The sequence below is a fragment of the Natrix helvetica genome (genome assembly GCF_964273705.1).
Source record: "Natrix helvetica genome assembly, chromosome: 7".
Lineage (NCBI taxonomy): Eukaryota > Metazoa > Chordata > Lepidosauria > Squamata > Natricidae > Natrix > Natrix helvetica.
Genome location: NC_138558.1, coordinates 36,941,412 through 36,956,328, shown reverse-complemented (window position 1 = coordinate 36,956,328; position 14,917 = coordinate 36,941,412). Strand labels below are relative to the sequence as shown.

At 35.5% G+C, this 14,917-nt stretch overlaps 3 protein-coding genes across 4 annotated transcripts in view; 2 read left to right on the top strand and 1 right to left on the bottom strand.

Moving 5' to 3' along the window:
• The window catches only part of LARP1B (La ribonucleoprotein 1B), a 68,097-nt gene extending 53,860 nt beyond the window's left edge, over nt 1–14,237 (top strand). The window contains exon 20 of one of the 2 annotated variants that reach the window (XM_081959347.1): nt 9,826–14,237. In XM_081959347.1, the coding sequence (XP_081815473.1) occupies nt 9,826–9,953 (128 nt within the window). In that variant the 3' untranslated portion in view covers nt 9,954–14,237. Of the gene's footprint in view, nt 1–4,043; nt 4,905–9,825 lie in introns of those variants that run through there. The other variant, XM_081959346.1, reaches the window with a different exon arrangement.
• JADE1 (jade family PHD finger 1) overlaps nt 1–14,917 on the top strand; it is a 165,716-nt gene that overhangs the window by 7,945 nt on the left and 142,854 nt on the right. The gene's annotated exons all lie outside the window — the stretch shown is intronic.
• On the bottom strand, nt 427–14,859 carry PGRMC2 (progesterone receptor membrane component 2). Its single transcript, XM_081959370.1, has 3 exons — nt 14,308–14,859; nt 3,091–3,246; nt 427–1,553 (listed from the first exon to the last, which is right to left on the bottom strand). The coding sequence occupies exons 1-3, from the start codon at nt 14,771–14,773 to the stop codon at nt 1,456–1,458; spliced, it is 720 nt and encodes a 239-aa protein (XP_081815496.1). The 5' UTR covers nt 14,774–14,859; the 3' UTR covers nt 427–1,455.

The window sequence follows — 14,917 nt, the reverse complement described above, 5'->3', positions numbered from 1 at the left end:
GCCAGACTCATTGATGCTTTATTGCATGCTTTTTCTTTTTAATGTTGGATGCCACAACTGGATTAGTGTTCTGACTAGTTTGCAAAACCTGGAAGAAAATCTAAGTTCCATTTCTTAAAGTACTTGCTATATCAAAAAATAAAGAAGTGATGCAGTTAATAGGCTAGGAAAGGAGAATGACATATTCAACAAAGTATTTCCAGATGTATGTTCTATGTCGATATATGCCACTATTTTTATTCACTGAAATTGTTGCATTTTATGTATTACGAGAAATGACAAAATTATTAAAAATATCTGGCCAATGGTTTATTTAATACAGTGCAAAAATATTAAGTCGTTTTCTTTTTTTCTTTTTGTCCTGAAACACAGAGTCCTAGCCACCAATACTAGCTTTTCAGCATCTACATAAAGTCTGACAGCACATTTGGTATTTTACATGCTTTATTAAAATTGTATTCATATTTACAATATCTGAAGGAACCATCCTCCCACTTTTTGCACTCAAGCACATCCATGCACACCCTCATTTCACAATGATATGAGGTTAGGCTCCTCATCTTTAAGGAGCTCCCTGGAGATGGAAAAAGTACTAATTGAGCTTATTTAAAAAGCAAAGGGAGAAAGCATTTGGCCATTATACTCTTTAAAGTTTGCATGTGTATGTATATAGACGCACACACACATTATTTATATATATATATCTATATATCTATATATATAACACTGTGTATTTCTTTATATTCTATATACAAAATGACATCAACTGTTCCAGTAAACTGACTGTTCTAGCCAATCTTCAATGCTGCTTTTAGTGACGCATATTATATTTTGGGTTTTCTTCTAAAACAATTCAAGTCTAAGTGAAATAAGGCACAAATATTTTGTTTTGATTCAGGGGAAAAAGAAGCATAGAAGGCAGATGTCAGATGATAATGTCTGCAAATAAATTCTCTTCTATCCTTTAGGAGAATTTTATTTGAAACTATATAATCTGCAGAGCTCTGAAGTAGTTTTCAGTCTGAGCAGTCCCATTTATTATGTTTCAGCCACTACACTAACTATGGATTCCTTAAAAGAACTAAGTTTTCCATTTAGAGCTCAAAAAGTAGAAATTACACATGAAACACGTAAGCCTGTAAATAACAAACTGTTCAAAGGCTTCAACATGCTGCAAGAAATTACTTTCTTTGCATTTTATATCCCTGGCCCCCATTAATGATGCCTTTCCAGACACAGATAAATTGCAAAAAAAAAAAAAAAGGAATAAAGAAAAAATGTTTGGCAGCACAAAGAATGCCTACTAATCAAATCAAATCTTCATCAGGAAAGGACCATATATAAAACAAATCATTTTCTGTAGTAGATGAAGTGTACCCAAGTTGTAGGGCATTCTTTGAAGGGGAATAAAAGATTACAGTTCCAAAGGCCCCTGACTTTGGTGATTTACAAAGTTCATTCTTGTTTAGTGTGATCCTTGGTATCTTCTTCATCTGTATATTCTGATGGTTCCTCTCCTGGCTTTAGGAGTCTACCTACATAGTCATATTTTTCTGGAAAAGATATAAATAATATTATAATACATACATTTAAAAACCAGTTGATATCATACTAATTATTATATTTGTTGTCAGAAAGCCATCATAAATGTATAAATTTCATGGCTGTCTTATTACAGTCTATTTTCTTGAAGTAATACATCTTTTTGTATTGCAAAAGTAACTTTTAAATGAAAAGGCAATATGTTCCAAAGACATTTAACCATCACAGCTTTTGCCATTGTAAAGAAAATATTACATGTTCTCCTTTAGTAATTCCACACGAGAAGCAATACAGGGATTTAGATGAACTAGCTCATATTAACTCAGAGGGTACAGAAGCTTCCAGTTTCTCTTTAAGGAATAAATTGAGATTGCACAGACCTGAGTTAATTGACTCAGATACAAGGATAAGAACATACTGCTATCTCTGAAAGCTTTTAAAGTACATATCTTTGTGATGTAAGGGAATGGAAAATATGGGACATGTCCCACTTCTCTAGTATCATTCTTAAAAGATTACTTTTGAGCCTCACTGTAGAAACCTCAGTCATGTGAATGTTAGGGGGAAAAAACCAGTAAAACAACAACAAAAAACCCTTGTCTCAATTGCAACTCCAGAAGTTATGGAGACAGTATACAATCAAATACTTCTACATCCCATTTCATCTCTTGAAGTTGGGTTTTGGGCTTTTTTTGTACCTGATAACAGAAATCTAGTAAAGTTGTCTTCCTATTAATTCTTTATATATAAATACTAGCTGAATACCCATGCTCCGCTATGAAACTATGTGATCAGGCTTGATAAATCGACACTTAAAGCTTGGAAATTAATTAGTAGTTATGATCGGCCTCTCTTCTCCCCTTCTCTCCCCTCAGACTTGCTCCACAGAAGCCTCTCCTCTCCCTCAGGCTTGCCCCAAAGAGGCCTCTCCAATCTTATCCCCGTCTCTCCCTCAGGCTGGCCTCATTGATTCTCTCCTATCCCCTTCTCTCCCTCAGGCTTGCTCCAGAGGCCTTTCCTATCTTATCCCCTTCTCTCCCTCAGTCTAACCCCTTAGCATCAGAGGGTTTTTCAGGTGGGGAGGGGGAGTAGAATGTCTAAACGCCCAGCCCGCAGGCCGAATGAGTCACGCTCTGGTCACACCCACATGGCAGTTGGAACAGGGTTCTTTTCAGGTTGGAAGGGGAAGTAGAGTATCTAACTCTTTAGAATCAGAACATGTTAATAATAATATAAGAAATACTAATAATCTGATGATCATTTCAAAAAAGTCTTTCTTAGAGAGCACCTAGAAGCTAAGAAGGAACATACATGCCAAATTTCACATTTGTAGGCTTTACAGTTCTGGAGATTTCATGATGTGTGCATGGTATTTCGCATACACACACATACATACACACACACACACACACATTCTTGAACTATTGTAAAAGAGAAGTTACCACTATTGTAGCAAGATGTGTATATGCTATTTGAAAAATATTGAGCTGTATTTCTATGGCTTGTTTTCCATTTGATGGAAAGAAATCTTTCAATTAAAATAATTACCTTTAAACTGCATTTCCCATTCCCTAACACTTTCCATTTGCACAGCATTTAAGTCCGATAAATCATCATATTCATCTCTGAGTGCATCTTTATCTAGACAGAAAGTTGCTAGTCCCCTCGAGGCATCTCTGCCAGCAAATATTCCATAAGGACCTTCTGAAAACAGAAAAAATACATTTATAAAACTACATATATTTAATGATATAATGTTCATTCTTGTCTATACGTAATGACTAAATCTTTCTTTAAAATAATTAAATTTGAACAATCAGTTACATCTAAAATATAAGGTACTTGAATACTCATACTTTCAATTACCTTCTTTAATTCCAGAAAATATTTTGAAAGATTGACAAATCCTAAACAAAAATCATTTCTTGCAATCAATTGAGATGCTGCCTGCTATACATTTCTATTTCAGACTTCTAAATATAAAATTATTCTATTTTACCTGGATCTAATACCACTTAAGGAGTATTACACCCAACATAGTCCTTCCTCTACAAAACTGTCAACATAAGAGTATCCATATGAACAAAGTAGAGTTATTACACTGATTATATAAAGCAACAGGTTTTGCACCAAAACTGTACTAAAAGATGTTGAAAAGTATATAAGGCATTGAACATTTTCCTTTAGGTACAAAATTCAAGAGGGCTCATTTTCCTTGAAAAATTGGGGAGTTTCATTGTCTTTAAAGAAACTAATCAATATTTATCAAATTATCTTTGGAAATAACTCATCTAATTTGCAGGTTATATACTATGGAATCTGTATCTGCTTATTAAAAATAATATAAAGAATTTCACATTAGAAACAAGCTTTATTTTTTTATTGCACAAACTGTTTACAGATAGTCTTCAATTTATAATCCTTTGTTTCTTGACCATTCAAAGTTACAACAGCACTGACAAAAGTGACTTATGACTGTTTTTCATTTACAACTGTTCCAGCACAACTCTGATCACATGATCAAAATTTGGATACTTGGCAACAGGCTCATATTTATAACACTTGCAGTGTCATGCTGTCACGTGATCATCTTTTGCGACTTCTGACAAGCAAAGTCAGTGGAGAACCAGATTCACTTAACTGTTTTACTAACTTAATTGGAGTGATCACTTAACAACTGTAGCAATAAAAGTCATAAAATGAGGTACAACTCACTTAAGGGATTGTCTCATTTAGCAATGGAAATTTTGGGCTCAAATATGGTTGTAAGTCAAGGACTACCTCTATTATGTGCTTATATTAAACAGAATTATTAATGTATCACTGGATTTTAGTATTTCAGTAGTATGGAACGCACTTGGATTCTTGGCTGACTAAATAATATATGCATATATAAATGTATATTTATTTGCAGCTTCAAAACAGTAATCACTCTTTTGACTAGTGTGTGCAGTTTTCTTGCCAAGTTTTTGGAAGTGGTTTGCCATTGCCTTCTTCCTAGGATGGTAGAGGGTGACTGGCAGAAAGTGACTCTATTGGCTTCACAAACTAAAATAGTCCCACAATTTCTAACATAGTTGCTTAATCACTGAACCAAATTGGTTCATTGTGTGTTTGGGTGTATACTCAGATGCACACAAATTATTTGTGCTAAAATGTGAAATGCAAAAATGTATAACTGTTTCCCAAGATCATTTCTTTCTATATTGTACGAAGTTTGTTTTATATTGAAGAGGTGTTTCTTCAAATTTGATGGTATTCTGTGCTAAACAATGATAGAACAAATGATGTTAGGATTTATCTAACAATAAGGGAGCTAACATTTAACTCTTCATCTTAAAAAAAGCATAACTTTGGACAAATATAAAATTAAGATACAGACCCCAGGTGTAAGATGCTCAACGTTGCACATACAGATCATAACACTTTTCAATGGATGCTCTCAGTTGGTAAGGCAAATAAGAAATATCTTGCAATTCCCAATGATTTTATACAAGCATAAAGATTGAGATAATCTTATTATCGAGCAATTGCTTCGGGAATTATAAGTTCACTCATGTACAGAAAGTGGAACCATATCCAACCTGTAAATATATATTTGCAACACATAACCAAGTTTTGAAAAATGAATTTCTGAAACATTTGCCCAATATTAAAATGCTAGGACTTCAGAAAAATCCATCTTGAGGTATAACTGGGTATAAGCTTTAGTTTTGCGTATTTCATTCCCACATTTTATTAAACTTTTATCTCTGCAACACAAACGTATCATTTTTTTAAAAAAAAGTCAGCTGTATTTGGTACCTGCTTTCTAATCATGTAGCAAAAGTTGTTATTCCCTTGCTAAAAGCCATTATAATATTATTGTAGACTATTTCATCTAAAGTTGATAATCTATTCTAAGGTTTTCGAATGCCCATGGAAGCACAATTTTTTTAAATGATTAAAAAACCTGAGCAGGTAAAACAATAATTGATCAAAACTGAAGCACATTTTGAAAGATGGTTAAATCTGTGGGTATCTAACACAACCATCTGCCAGATAGATCAAATTTATTTATTTTGCTTATTTAGTTATATATATATATACATATATATATAACTAAATGTATGTAGTTTTATATATAACTAAATGTATGTAGTTATATATATATAACTATATATATGTAGTTTTATTCATGAATGTGGTAATATGTACCACCTTCCATACTGCAAAGTTTGAAAGCCCTGCTATAATCTAAAAGAACAAATGCATTTATTCAAATTATTTATTGTTTATCATATTGCCATTTTTCTGAAACTTACATTTTTTACAGCTTGGGGCAAATTCCTTATAGAACTCATCATAATAGGATGGTTACACATCAATACACAAAGGAAAATAACCGGTGCCCAAAGTTTTACACTACAGTAGAAAAGATAGGTAATATAACAATACCCTATTTCTTTAATTGTAGATAAATAGTAATATTAAGATGCCCCAAATACGTTCAATATTGCTGAGCAAAGAAGTTTATTTTTTACTTTTTTCCCTACAAAACGAATTGCCATAACTATAAAGCCCCTCATTAAGAAAATAATCGCAGGTGAAGGAGAAATTCCCCAAACTACCAGATTACCCATAGTTTTTTTGCTTTTGAAATACAGACACACACAAAAACCCACTATCCATTAGCATCAGAAGGGAATGGAGCATGCTGAAATTCATACAAATCTGTCACTCTGATTTTTTTTTAAACTGAATCACAGATTAGAAAAAAAAACAACATCTTGGAAGTTCAATATTCATAAAATAAATCTTTCCCCAGGGTGAAATCTACATTTTGTGCTCCTCTCAACATTTGGGACCTCATCTTAAACAAACTCACAAAAGTTAAAGGGAACACGAGAAAGTTCCTAAATGATTAGTTATTGTAAAAAAATGAATTCGAAGGTATATTAAATGGTAATCAGAACAAAATATAAATTTCTTAAAATAGCTCTTTTAGCTTAGTCGATATAAGGGGATTCTTCTTTCCTACTGTTATCAATGGAACTGGAAAAAAAACTACCTTTGGTTGAACCATGTGTCTCTACAATGAATTTAATAGTCTCCAATTATGTTATTTTCAATGCTAGATGATTCTGATGTAAAGCTGCGGAAGATCAAAAATCTGATTATAATAACTCATAAGGATTTATATTTAACATGTTTTGGAATGTATTGACAAAACGTAAGAATATAAACTATTTTTCAATAAAAGTATCAGAATATATTGGCTCAATAAATTTAGCCTGTTTATAAAAGCTAAAATCCCATAGGTTTTAGTATCCAATTGAAATCTGCACAAACATAACTCCTGGACATCAAATTGTTATGGCAAAGTTCACAAGATTTTGAAGGGAATGCTATCCATGTTGTATTCTAGAACATTAAGTAAAAAGAAGCTTAGATTTAAGAAAGACAGGCACCATGGTAATAATAAACTCTTCAAAAAACTAACTTTGAAAAATCCATTCCACTTACAAAAGAAACAAGCAAACTATAACAAAGATAGTCAATTTTCTTTGGCTGATTTTGAATTTTCATTTTAAAATATTGGCTTCTGAGAGACTTATAGAGCAGTGAGGGGCTAATCTTCCCATCACATGCCAAAAGCAGGGAGAGCCCAGGGGGGGTCGTGTGCGGGCGTACCCACACCCATAATTCTATTTGTACGACCCTCACGTGCATGCACATGTGACCTCTGCCCTCCCCCCGCTTTTGGTGCACAATGGACCCTTTTTCTCCCTCCCCAGGCTCCAGAGGCTTTCTAGGAGGTTGGTGAGGGCAAAAACGGCCTCTCCTGCCCTCTCCCCTGGAGGCTTTGAAAACCGGAAGTTGCCCGTAGGACCGTCTTTCACCCTCCAGAGGCTACAGGGAAGCCACCTAAGGGTGAAAAACAGCCCTATGGGCAACCTCGAAGTTGCCCCATCAGCGCCAGCGCGCATGCAGCCTTTGTTTTTGGCCATTTTATGCCCTCCAGAGGCTTCCCTGAAGCCTGGGTTGTTTTTTGACCTCCGGAGGCTAAGGGAAACCTCCGGAAGGTAAAAAATGGCCGAAAACAAAGGCTGTTTTGTTTTCCATAGGTTCGCCATCATGGTTATAGAGTATGGCCAGCAAACCAATATAATAATGGAATTTTCAGAGTTGCCCTCTTATGATACTTCAAGGAATAAGATCAGTGCATTAACACTCACATAGGCTTGATATAGTTATTCTGACCCTTACTGCAGTTTAAAAAAAATGAAAAAAATCAGTATAATCCAGAAATTTTCTGAAGACCATAACATGAATGGTGTTATATGTGCAGCTTATAAACCTTGTACTTCTATTCTGAAGTGTGCTCTTTTTTTTCACAACCTCTTTTTGAACCATTGATTCATTCTTTTGGCAAGTGAGAGAGATTTTAACCTTCAAAAGATTGAAGAGAGCATCTTCAACCTTTTCTCAGAAATTTTATTTTTTAGACCTGTCTCCCATATCAGACTGCACCTCATTTAGTATTATTATACATCATAAACACTACTTTCTAATGTTTCTACTGTTCACAGAGGATTTGGAAAAAACATGCATGCTTGCCACTAATACATGATTGATTTTTAAGAAAGTTAGAATTAGATGTAATTTTTCGGCAAATTATAATGTGACAGCAGGAAAAAAAACCTTCCTTTAAAAAAAATCTGCACATATTATAAAAAGTAGGAAAAAGAATGTATCTATTAAAATGCTGAGGAATATATGGCCAGACCAGTACTTAAAAGACAAATATTAAGCTTATGTACATTAATATAAATATTAAGCTAATGATAAAACAAATAGTTTTATCATATGTGATTCCCTGTACTACATTTTTAGAATTTTAATTTAACAAAATTAAATGGAACCTGGTATGCTGTAAAACACTAGTCTGAAGTATCTCACTTGATAGGCATTATTTTTAAATTTAAAAAAAAAAACAAAAATAGGTGCTGCTATCTGGTGCTTTGGGAGATGGGAGAGACACATTCTCAGAGAAGACAAAACTGAAAGTAAAATTCTGAAATCCTGAAAAGTAAAAGCAGTTGTTCACCATCATGTCTTCTTGGAAAGAGAGATTTTGTGATTGTCCATGGCATGTACTCTCAAAGTTACAAATGTGCCTATTTATCCCAGTAATACTAGATTGGGGTGGGTACATTTGTTGATTGACATATGTAAGAAATAATTAAGCTAAAAGATGAAAAAACAAAATATTTATGCATCTCAAATATCTCAGCTATAATCCCAATCAATCTACAGAAAAACTGACAGGAAACACTCTCTTGATGAATCTCTGATATGTACATACAGTTTACAAATATAACACTAGATATGCTTACTTCCACTTTTCTGCACATATTTCTGAGTCAGCTCTTTATTTTTCTTATCTTATACCTAATTACTCCCATTATAAATTTCTACTGCTGAAGAAAATATATGAATAAAACTAACATGAAATCTTAAGCACCAAATAATCCTCCTTTTCCTCTTCATTCACCTATATTTATATCTCAGCAGATTGTTTACAAGCCAATTCCACTTCAAAAGCAAATTCTGATGTATCAAGAGATTTAAGAAACCCATCTAGGCAACATGATACCTCCTCAGAAATTTTAACTTTTCCCATTTAACTTTTCTTGTCCTATCTATACTACTAAATTCCTCCTGTCTGTTTGTCTCTTTCAATTAGCCCAAATAGTGCACTTATAGAAAAACATTCTTTGGATCAAGGTGCCTCAAATCCAATAACTTATAAGAATGTATATAAAAACCAAGAGCCATTACACCACATAACTGGTATTTCAAGAATCTACACATCAGTTGTTTTCATAAAGTTGTGGTCACGATTGTGATTTCTGATGCATCCCGCTAGCTTCCTACAAGCAAAATCAATGGGGAAGCCGGCAGGAAATCAGAAGTCACTCCTGCTCCCACTGCTTTTTTGCCAGCCCTTAATCATTTGATTTTTCTGTTTAGGAAGTATCTCTGAAAGAATGATCCAATGGGATCATGGGTTGTCTAGTTTTTCTAGATCAGGAAGAGTTCCAGTCCAGCCACACCTAAGCATTTTTCAGTCCCTAGGAATTCAGGAGCCCAGGTATGAATGTGAATACAGTGGTACCTCGGTACTTGTAGTTAATTGATTCGGGAGGTGCAACAAGTACCAAATAAACTATGTAACTTACCACGTGATCTTTTGTTCCATTGGGAAGGTTTTCCTGTCTGCCTCTTTTCCTTTTGCAGCAACCTTCACAGCATGGCCAACTTCCTGTCTGTTCTCTGCGGCTGTTCCCCTTTTCCTATCACAGCAGGTTGAGTACCAAACAAACGAGTACTGGGACATTTTTGCATCACAATGCAACAGGTTTTGAAACTGTCAAGTGCCAACGTACCACTGTATATCTGAAATCAATAGAACTGGAAACTGTACCCATTTAGACATTCCATATCCAATATGGGATGAATGACATCGTGCTTGCCAATGTTATTTTGCTCTTAGATTTAAGTAGTTTAGAATTTACATTTCTAGCATCTATTTCAAAAAGCATATTGTTAAATGCATGCCATGGCCAAAGAAGGATCACAAAATGTACTCATTACATTTTGACATGGTAGAGTTTTGTTTGAAGCCCACTGAATACATTACAAATACATGTAGTTTCCTATCAATGATAGATGACAACCTTGAATAGGTACAGGTAATCCTCATGTAACAACTAAAATTGGGAACAGCAATGTAGTCATTAAATGAACTGTGTTTAGGATTTTATTTCAGCTTTCCTTTGCTTTATAGTGTCAGAAGGGCATGATCCCAAACAGCAGGGTTAGCTCAACCAACAGGGAAGGCTTCTGGAACTTTGTCACAAGGAAGCCAGGTAAAAGGGCAAATCTTATAGCCCTTTTCCTACTCCCTGGCCCTTTAAAATCCTCACCCCAGCAGTGAAATTATTACCAAGAGAATGTTTGTATTTACATTCATTGGAGAGGAAGGAATTTCAAAAGAGTAACCAAACACACAATGGGAACAGACATTGAAACAAATGCACTTACAACAGCAGTTTGCCTAGCATTAACTTAGGAGGAAAAAGGCAGCTTTCTGAAATTGATTATGACCTAGTCAGTTAAATGCTGCAACTGTCAGTCCAAGGTTCTAATCTACTAATTAAGATCACAGAGCTGAATTTATTAATTTGTGTTGGCATTTTTTAGTGATACATTGCCCAAAAAAGTAGCTGAAGAAGAGATACCTTGTTTAAGTAGTCTCTGCTCTGTGAGAAGACAATGGATACTACCTAATGGTAATGGTGAACATATTACAGAGAGGGATGCTGTAAAGATCATAAATGCAGGCATTTGTTGCAAAGTTACTTTTTCACCAATGTCACAATTGCAAATGGTTGTTGTCTGAAGCAATCCCTAAATAAAGACACTGTGTTTATGGTACATTCTAAAGTGCCTACTATAGTACATTCTGAATCACAACAGACATGTTATTCTTGAGGAGGGCAGAATTCATAAGTCTTTTCATAAGACATTGATAATTACTACATATCATTTCTGGCCAAATCTGTTTTCTGCAGCTATTCAACTGTTCACTAAAACCATGCCTACTTGGCTCTTTCAGGTGATTGGAAAAGTGAACCTGGATTTGAGAGGAGATAAATAACTCTTTGAATCAAGAAAGGTGTAGCCAATCTTGAAAGGAGGCAGCTACTTTTTTGGGCAATGTATTGTATCACTAAAAATTCCTCTTGAAAGTACTTTTTTAAAAATCTAATCCATCTACTAAATACTGGCACCTAATGGAACCCAGATGTTCCTTCTATTTTACAGTATCCACCCCCAAATTTAGCACGCTTTAAGAAAGTCGTAAGTCCTGGTTCTTCCCTCAGGTGTTAGGCCAGGGACTTATTTAACTTTGTTGGAATTATAGGAGGCATTTGGCTCTCAACACAACATAGTTTACATTTTGTTTTAACATTATTTTCCTGTATTGAAGTTTTCAAACCTATAGCCATCTATAGTTGTCTAACAAGTTAACATATAAATTTAATAAACCACACTGGACAATTTTATGTAATTTCTTCCTTGGGAGAAGATTTTAAAGGTGGTAGTGAGAATTCATCTTCAGAAGATTCTACAGGAAATATAGTATATGACCCTTTCTATTCAAAGTTCAACCCAAGCATGGGACAGGAACAACATTGTCTGTCTTGGTTGATAACCTCTACTAGGACTTGGATGGGGAGTGCACACCTGAACCTATTGGACCTCTCTGCAACATGGTATCCTGCTGGACATTCTATGAGTAATGGATCCTTCCAAATGTCTGGAAGAAAAGTGGGTCAAGTACTTGGCTCCTTCACTGAGCGATGGCATAGAACTTCGTGTTCTCTCCCATGCTTTTCACTAATTACACAAAATTGCAGGGAGCGTGACATACCATCAATATATTGATGATTACTACACATTGCAACTCTAACTGAGCCAGATATGTTGAAGAAGTTCTAACTAGGTGTTTGGAAGCTGTAAGAATTTAGATGGCCAAAAGATCAAAAGATGTATTCATGCAAGATAATTAGCTCTATGTAATTAATATGTTTTGATCTCAATCATTATTTTGCCTCTAAAGATTGCTGTATTTCCTCTAAAAGAGCAGGAATGCATATTGGGAGTAGTCCTGGAATTGTGGGTACTGCTTAAACAATAATTGGAAGCTGTGGCCAGGAAGGCTTTTTCCCAGTTGGACTGATGTGCCAGATGTGTGGAGCTTTTTCTAATAGGGATCCCTTGAAACAGTGATTCATATCCTCATCACTTCCAGGCTAGTATATTGCCTTTTTCATGGCACTGCTTTTGAAGATGATTCAGTAACAGCAATTAGTTCAGAACAAAACATTTAGTAGTAGGACAACTATGCTGAGGTTACTATACTGAATGCCAGTAGGCTTTCAATTCTAATTCAAAGTGCTGGTTTAAAGCCTTATATAACTTGTCACCTATGTATTTGCAGGACCATCTCTCCCAGCCAGAATCTTTGCCACTGTTTATATTCCTGAAGAATTAGAAATATTTTTATTTCAAAAGGGCTTTTAAGAAAGACAATATGTTTGGGGCACATTATTTTGAATTATCTCTAAATACATGGTGAAGAACATTCATGGAAGATGTAAAGGCTGTAAACATCACATGGGAAGATGTTGAAGTACTTCCCAAGACCAAAGATGCAGGGAATTTCTTGGTGCCCAATATGCTACCTAGCATGGGTGGGCCTAATGATATAATAAACATGTAATGTTTATACTTTTGAATAACTGTCTTAAGAATAAGGATTGGTATAGAAATTTTACAGTTATTTAGATTAAGTTATTTAGAGTTGTAAATGTATTGTTATATACTCAATATTTACAATACTGATAAACAAACCAATTTCTACTGTATGTGTGAACATTTACCTTGATACATTAATTTGCTACAATTATGTTGTCCTAAATTAACCCAAATATCTAGATTAGCAAGATCTAATGGTCCAAGTATGTTAGCTACTTGAATCCTGTAGTACAAGTTACACATAAGCTACATGAAATATATTTAAAAGAATGCTGATAGGTTAAACTGTTGTCTCAACTACTTTGCTGGCTTTCAAACTTTATTTACAATAAAAGCAAATAGCTATTAGAGGTAACCAATTTTTAAACAGCATTCAGATTTTTTTTTCACAAAAGATTTTTAAAAATATAGCAGCCACTACAACTCACTTTCCATCATTTAACAACATAGGAATTTCAATGGGCTCCCTATGCATACTATATAAAGTGATAGCTTTTAAAATAACATAATTAAGTTGTTTATGATTCTAAGTATTTAAAAATAGCAGTAGAATTAGTTGAACCTACTTATTTTACTTACAACTACGCTTACCTACATTAGAAATAACTTGACTTATTCCATGTTTTTTTTACTATACACTACATGCTTCTTGGCAGATGTCTGCTATTGTTATTACAATTCTGTACTATTCATTCACAATAGATTTTAACTATCAAGTTCATTGAAATCTACACAAGAATCTAATTTTCATATTTCTTACAAATTGTAATGCAAAATATCACTACAATTCTACACTATCTTAAAAACACATTCAGTTCATTTTTAATTGAAAGCTGGGGATTTTTTTCAAGGTAACTATGAGTAGCCATTACTATAAAAAACTATGATAAGATCAAAACTGCCTACTCATATTTAACACAATGTAATAAGCTGGACTATGGCCATATTCAATTCCAACTGTTGAAATATCTTCAATTAAGATGACAAGACAGCCTTAATGAAATGACACTACTCAAGAACTTTGACCAGATTTAGATTTCTGTCTGAAAGAACATCTGTTTCCATCTACTCACGCCAAGGGCTAAAGGAATGTCGGCACCTCTTTTATCCAATAAAATAAAGTTGCTTCTTTTATCTAATAAGTATCTGCTCTTATTGGGCTCACACAAGACATCATTAGCCTGAAATTAGTAATAAATTAAGTGAACCCAAACAATGTAGTAAATCCTGGTTAGGTTAACCACAGATTGGCTTAATGTGGGAACTAGTTGAAAAGACTGTCCAACCTTCTCTCCCCCAAAGGCCTTTCTACCCACAGCAATACTCAAGACCCCTCATGCCCCCCAACTGCGTTGAGTCAGGAAGAAAAGCAACAACCCTCTTTTCTTCCCTCACCGGGCCCGTAGAACTTGCTGCCTTTGGTTACATCGAAGACTTTGCCGTTGACGGCCAGAAGGATGCGCGGCAACCGCGCGCCGTCGTACTCGCGCAGCTGCTCCAGAGTGAAGTCCCGCCGCTTCATGCGGGGCAAGGAGTGGGCCTGACTTTGTTGCGCCGCGCCCCCAGCTCCGATCCTTTTGCCCCAGCGCTTGTAGACCTGATAGGCCAAAAGCGTCACGACCACCAGCGTCAAGATAAATAGCATGTCGAACCAGCTTCCCCACAACCAGCTTCCAGACGAGGCAGCCGCCGTCTCCGGCTGAGCGCCGCCGCCGTCGCCGCCGCCTTGTTCCGTCCTTAGCTTCCCGAGCACATCGTCCGCCATCACTGCCCAGCCAGCGCCTGCCTGAAAGGAACCGCTCCGCCCCAGTCGGGGAGGAGGGGGAAAGGCGGAGGCGGGACACCCGCTGTGTTTTTTCATTCCTTGCTCCGATTGGTTGCGGTTAAGGACACGTCACCCACACTAGCTCGCGCCTAGCAGAAACGAATAAAAAACAGGTGCACGCGACTATACCCAACGGTTGAATTCCACCTTATGAAGGCTTCGTTGGAAGAGGGCGGGAGA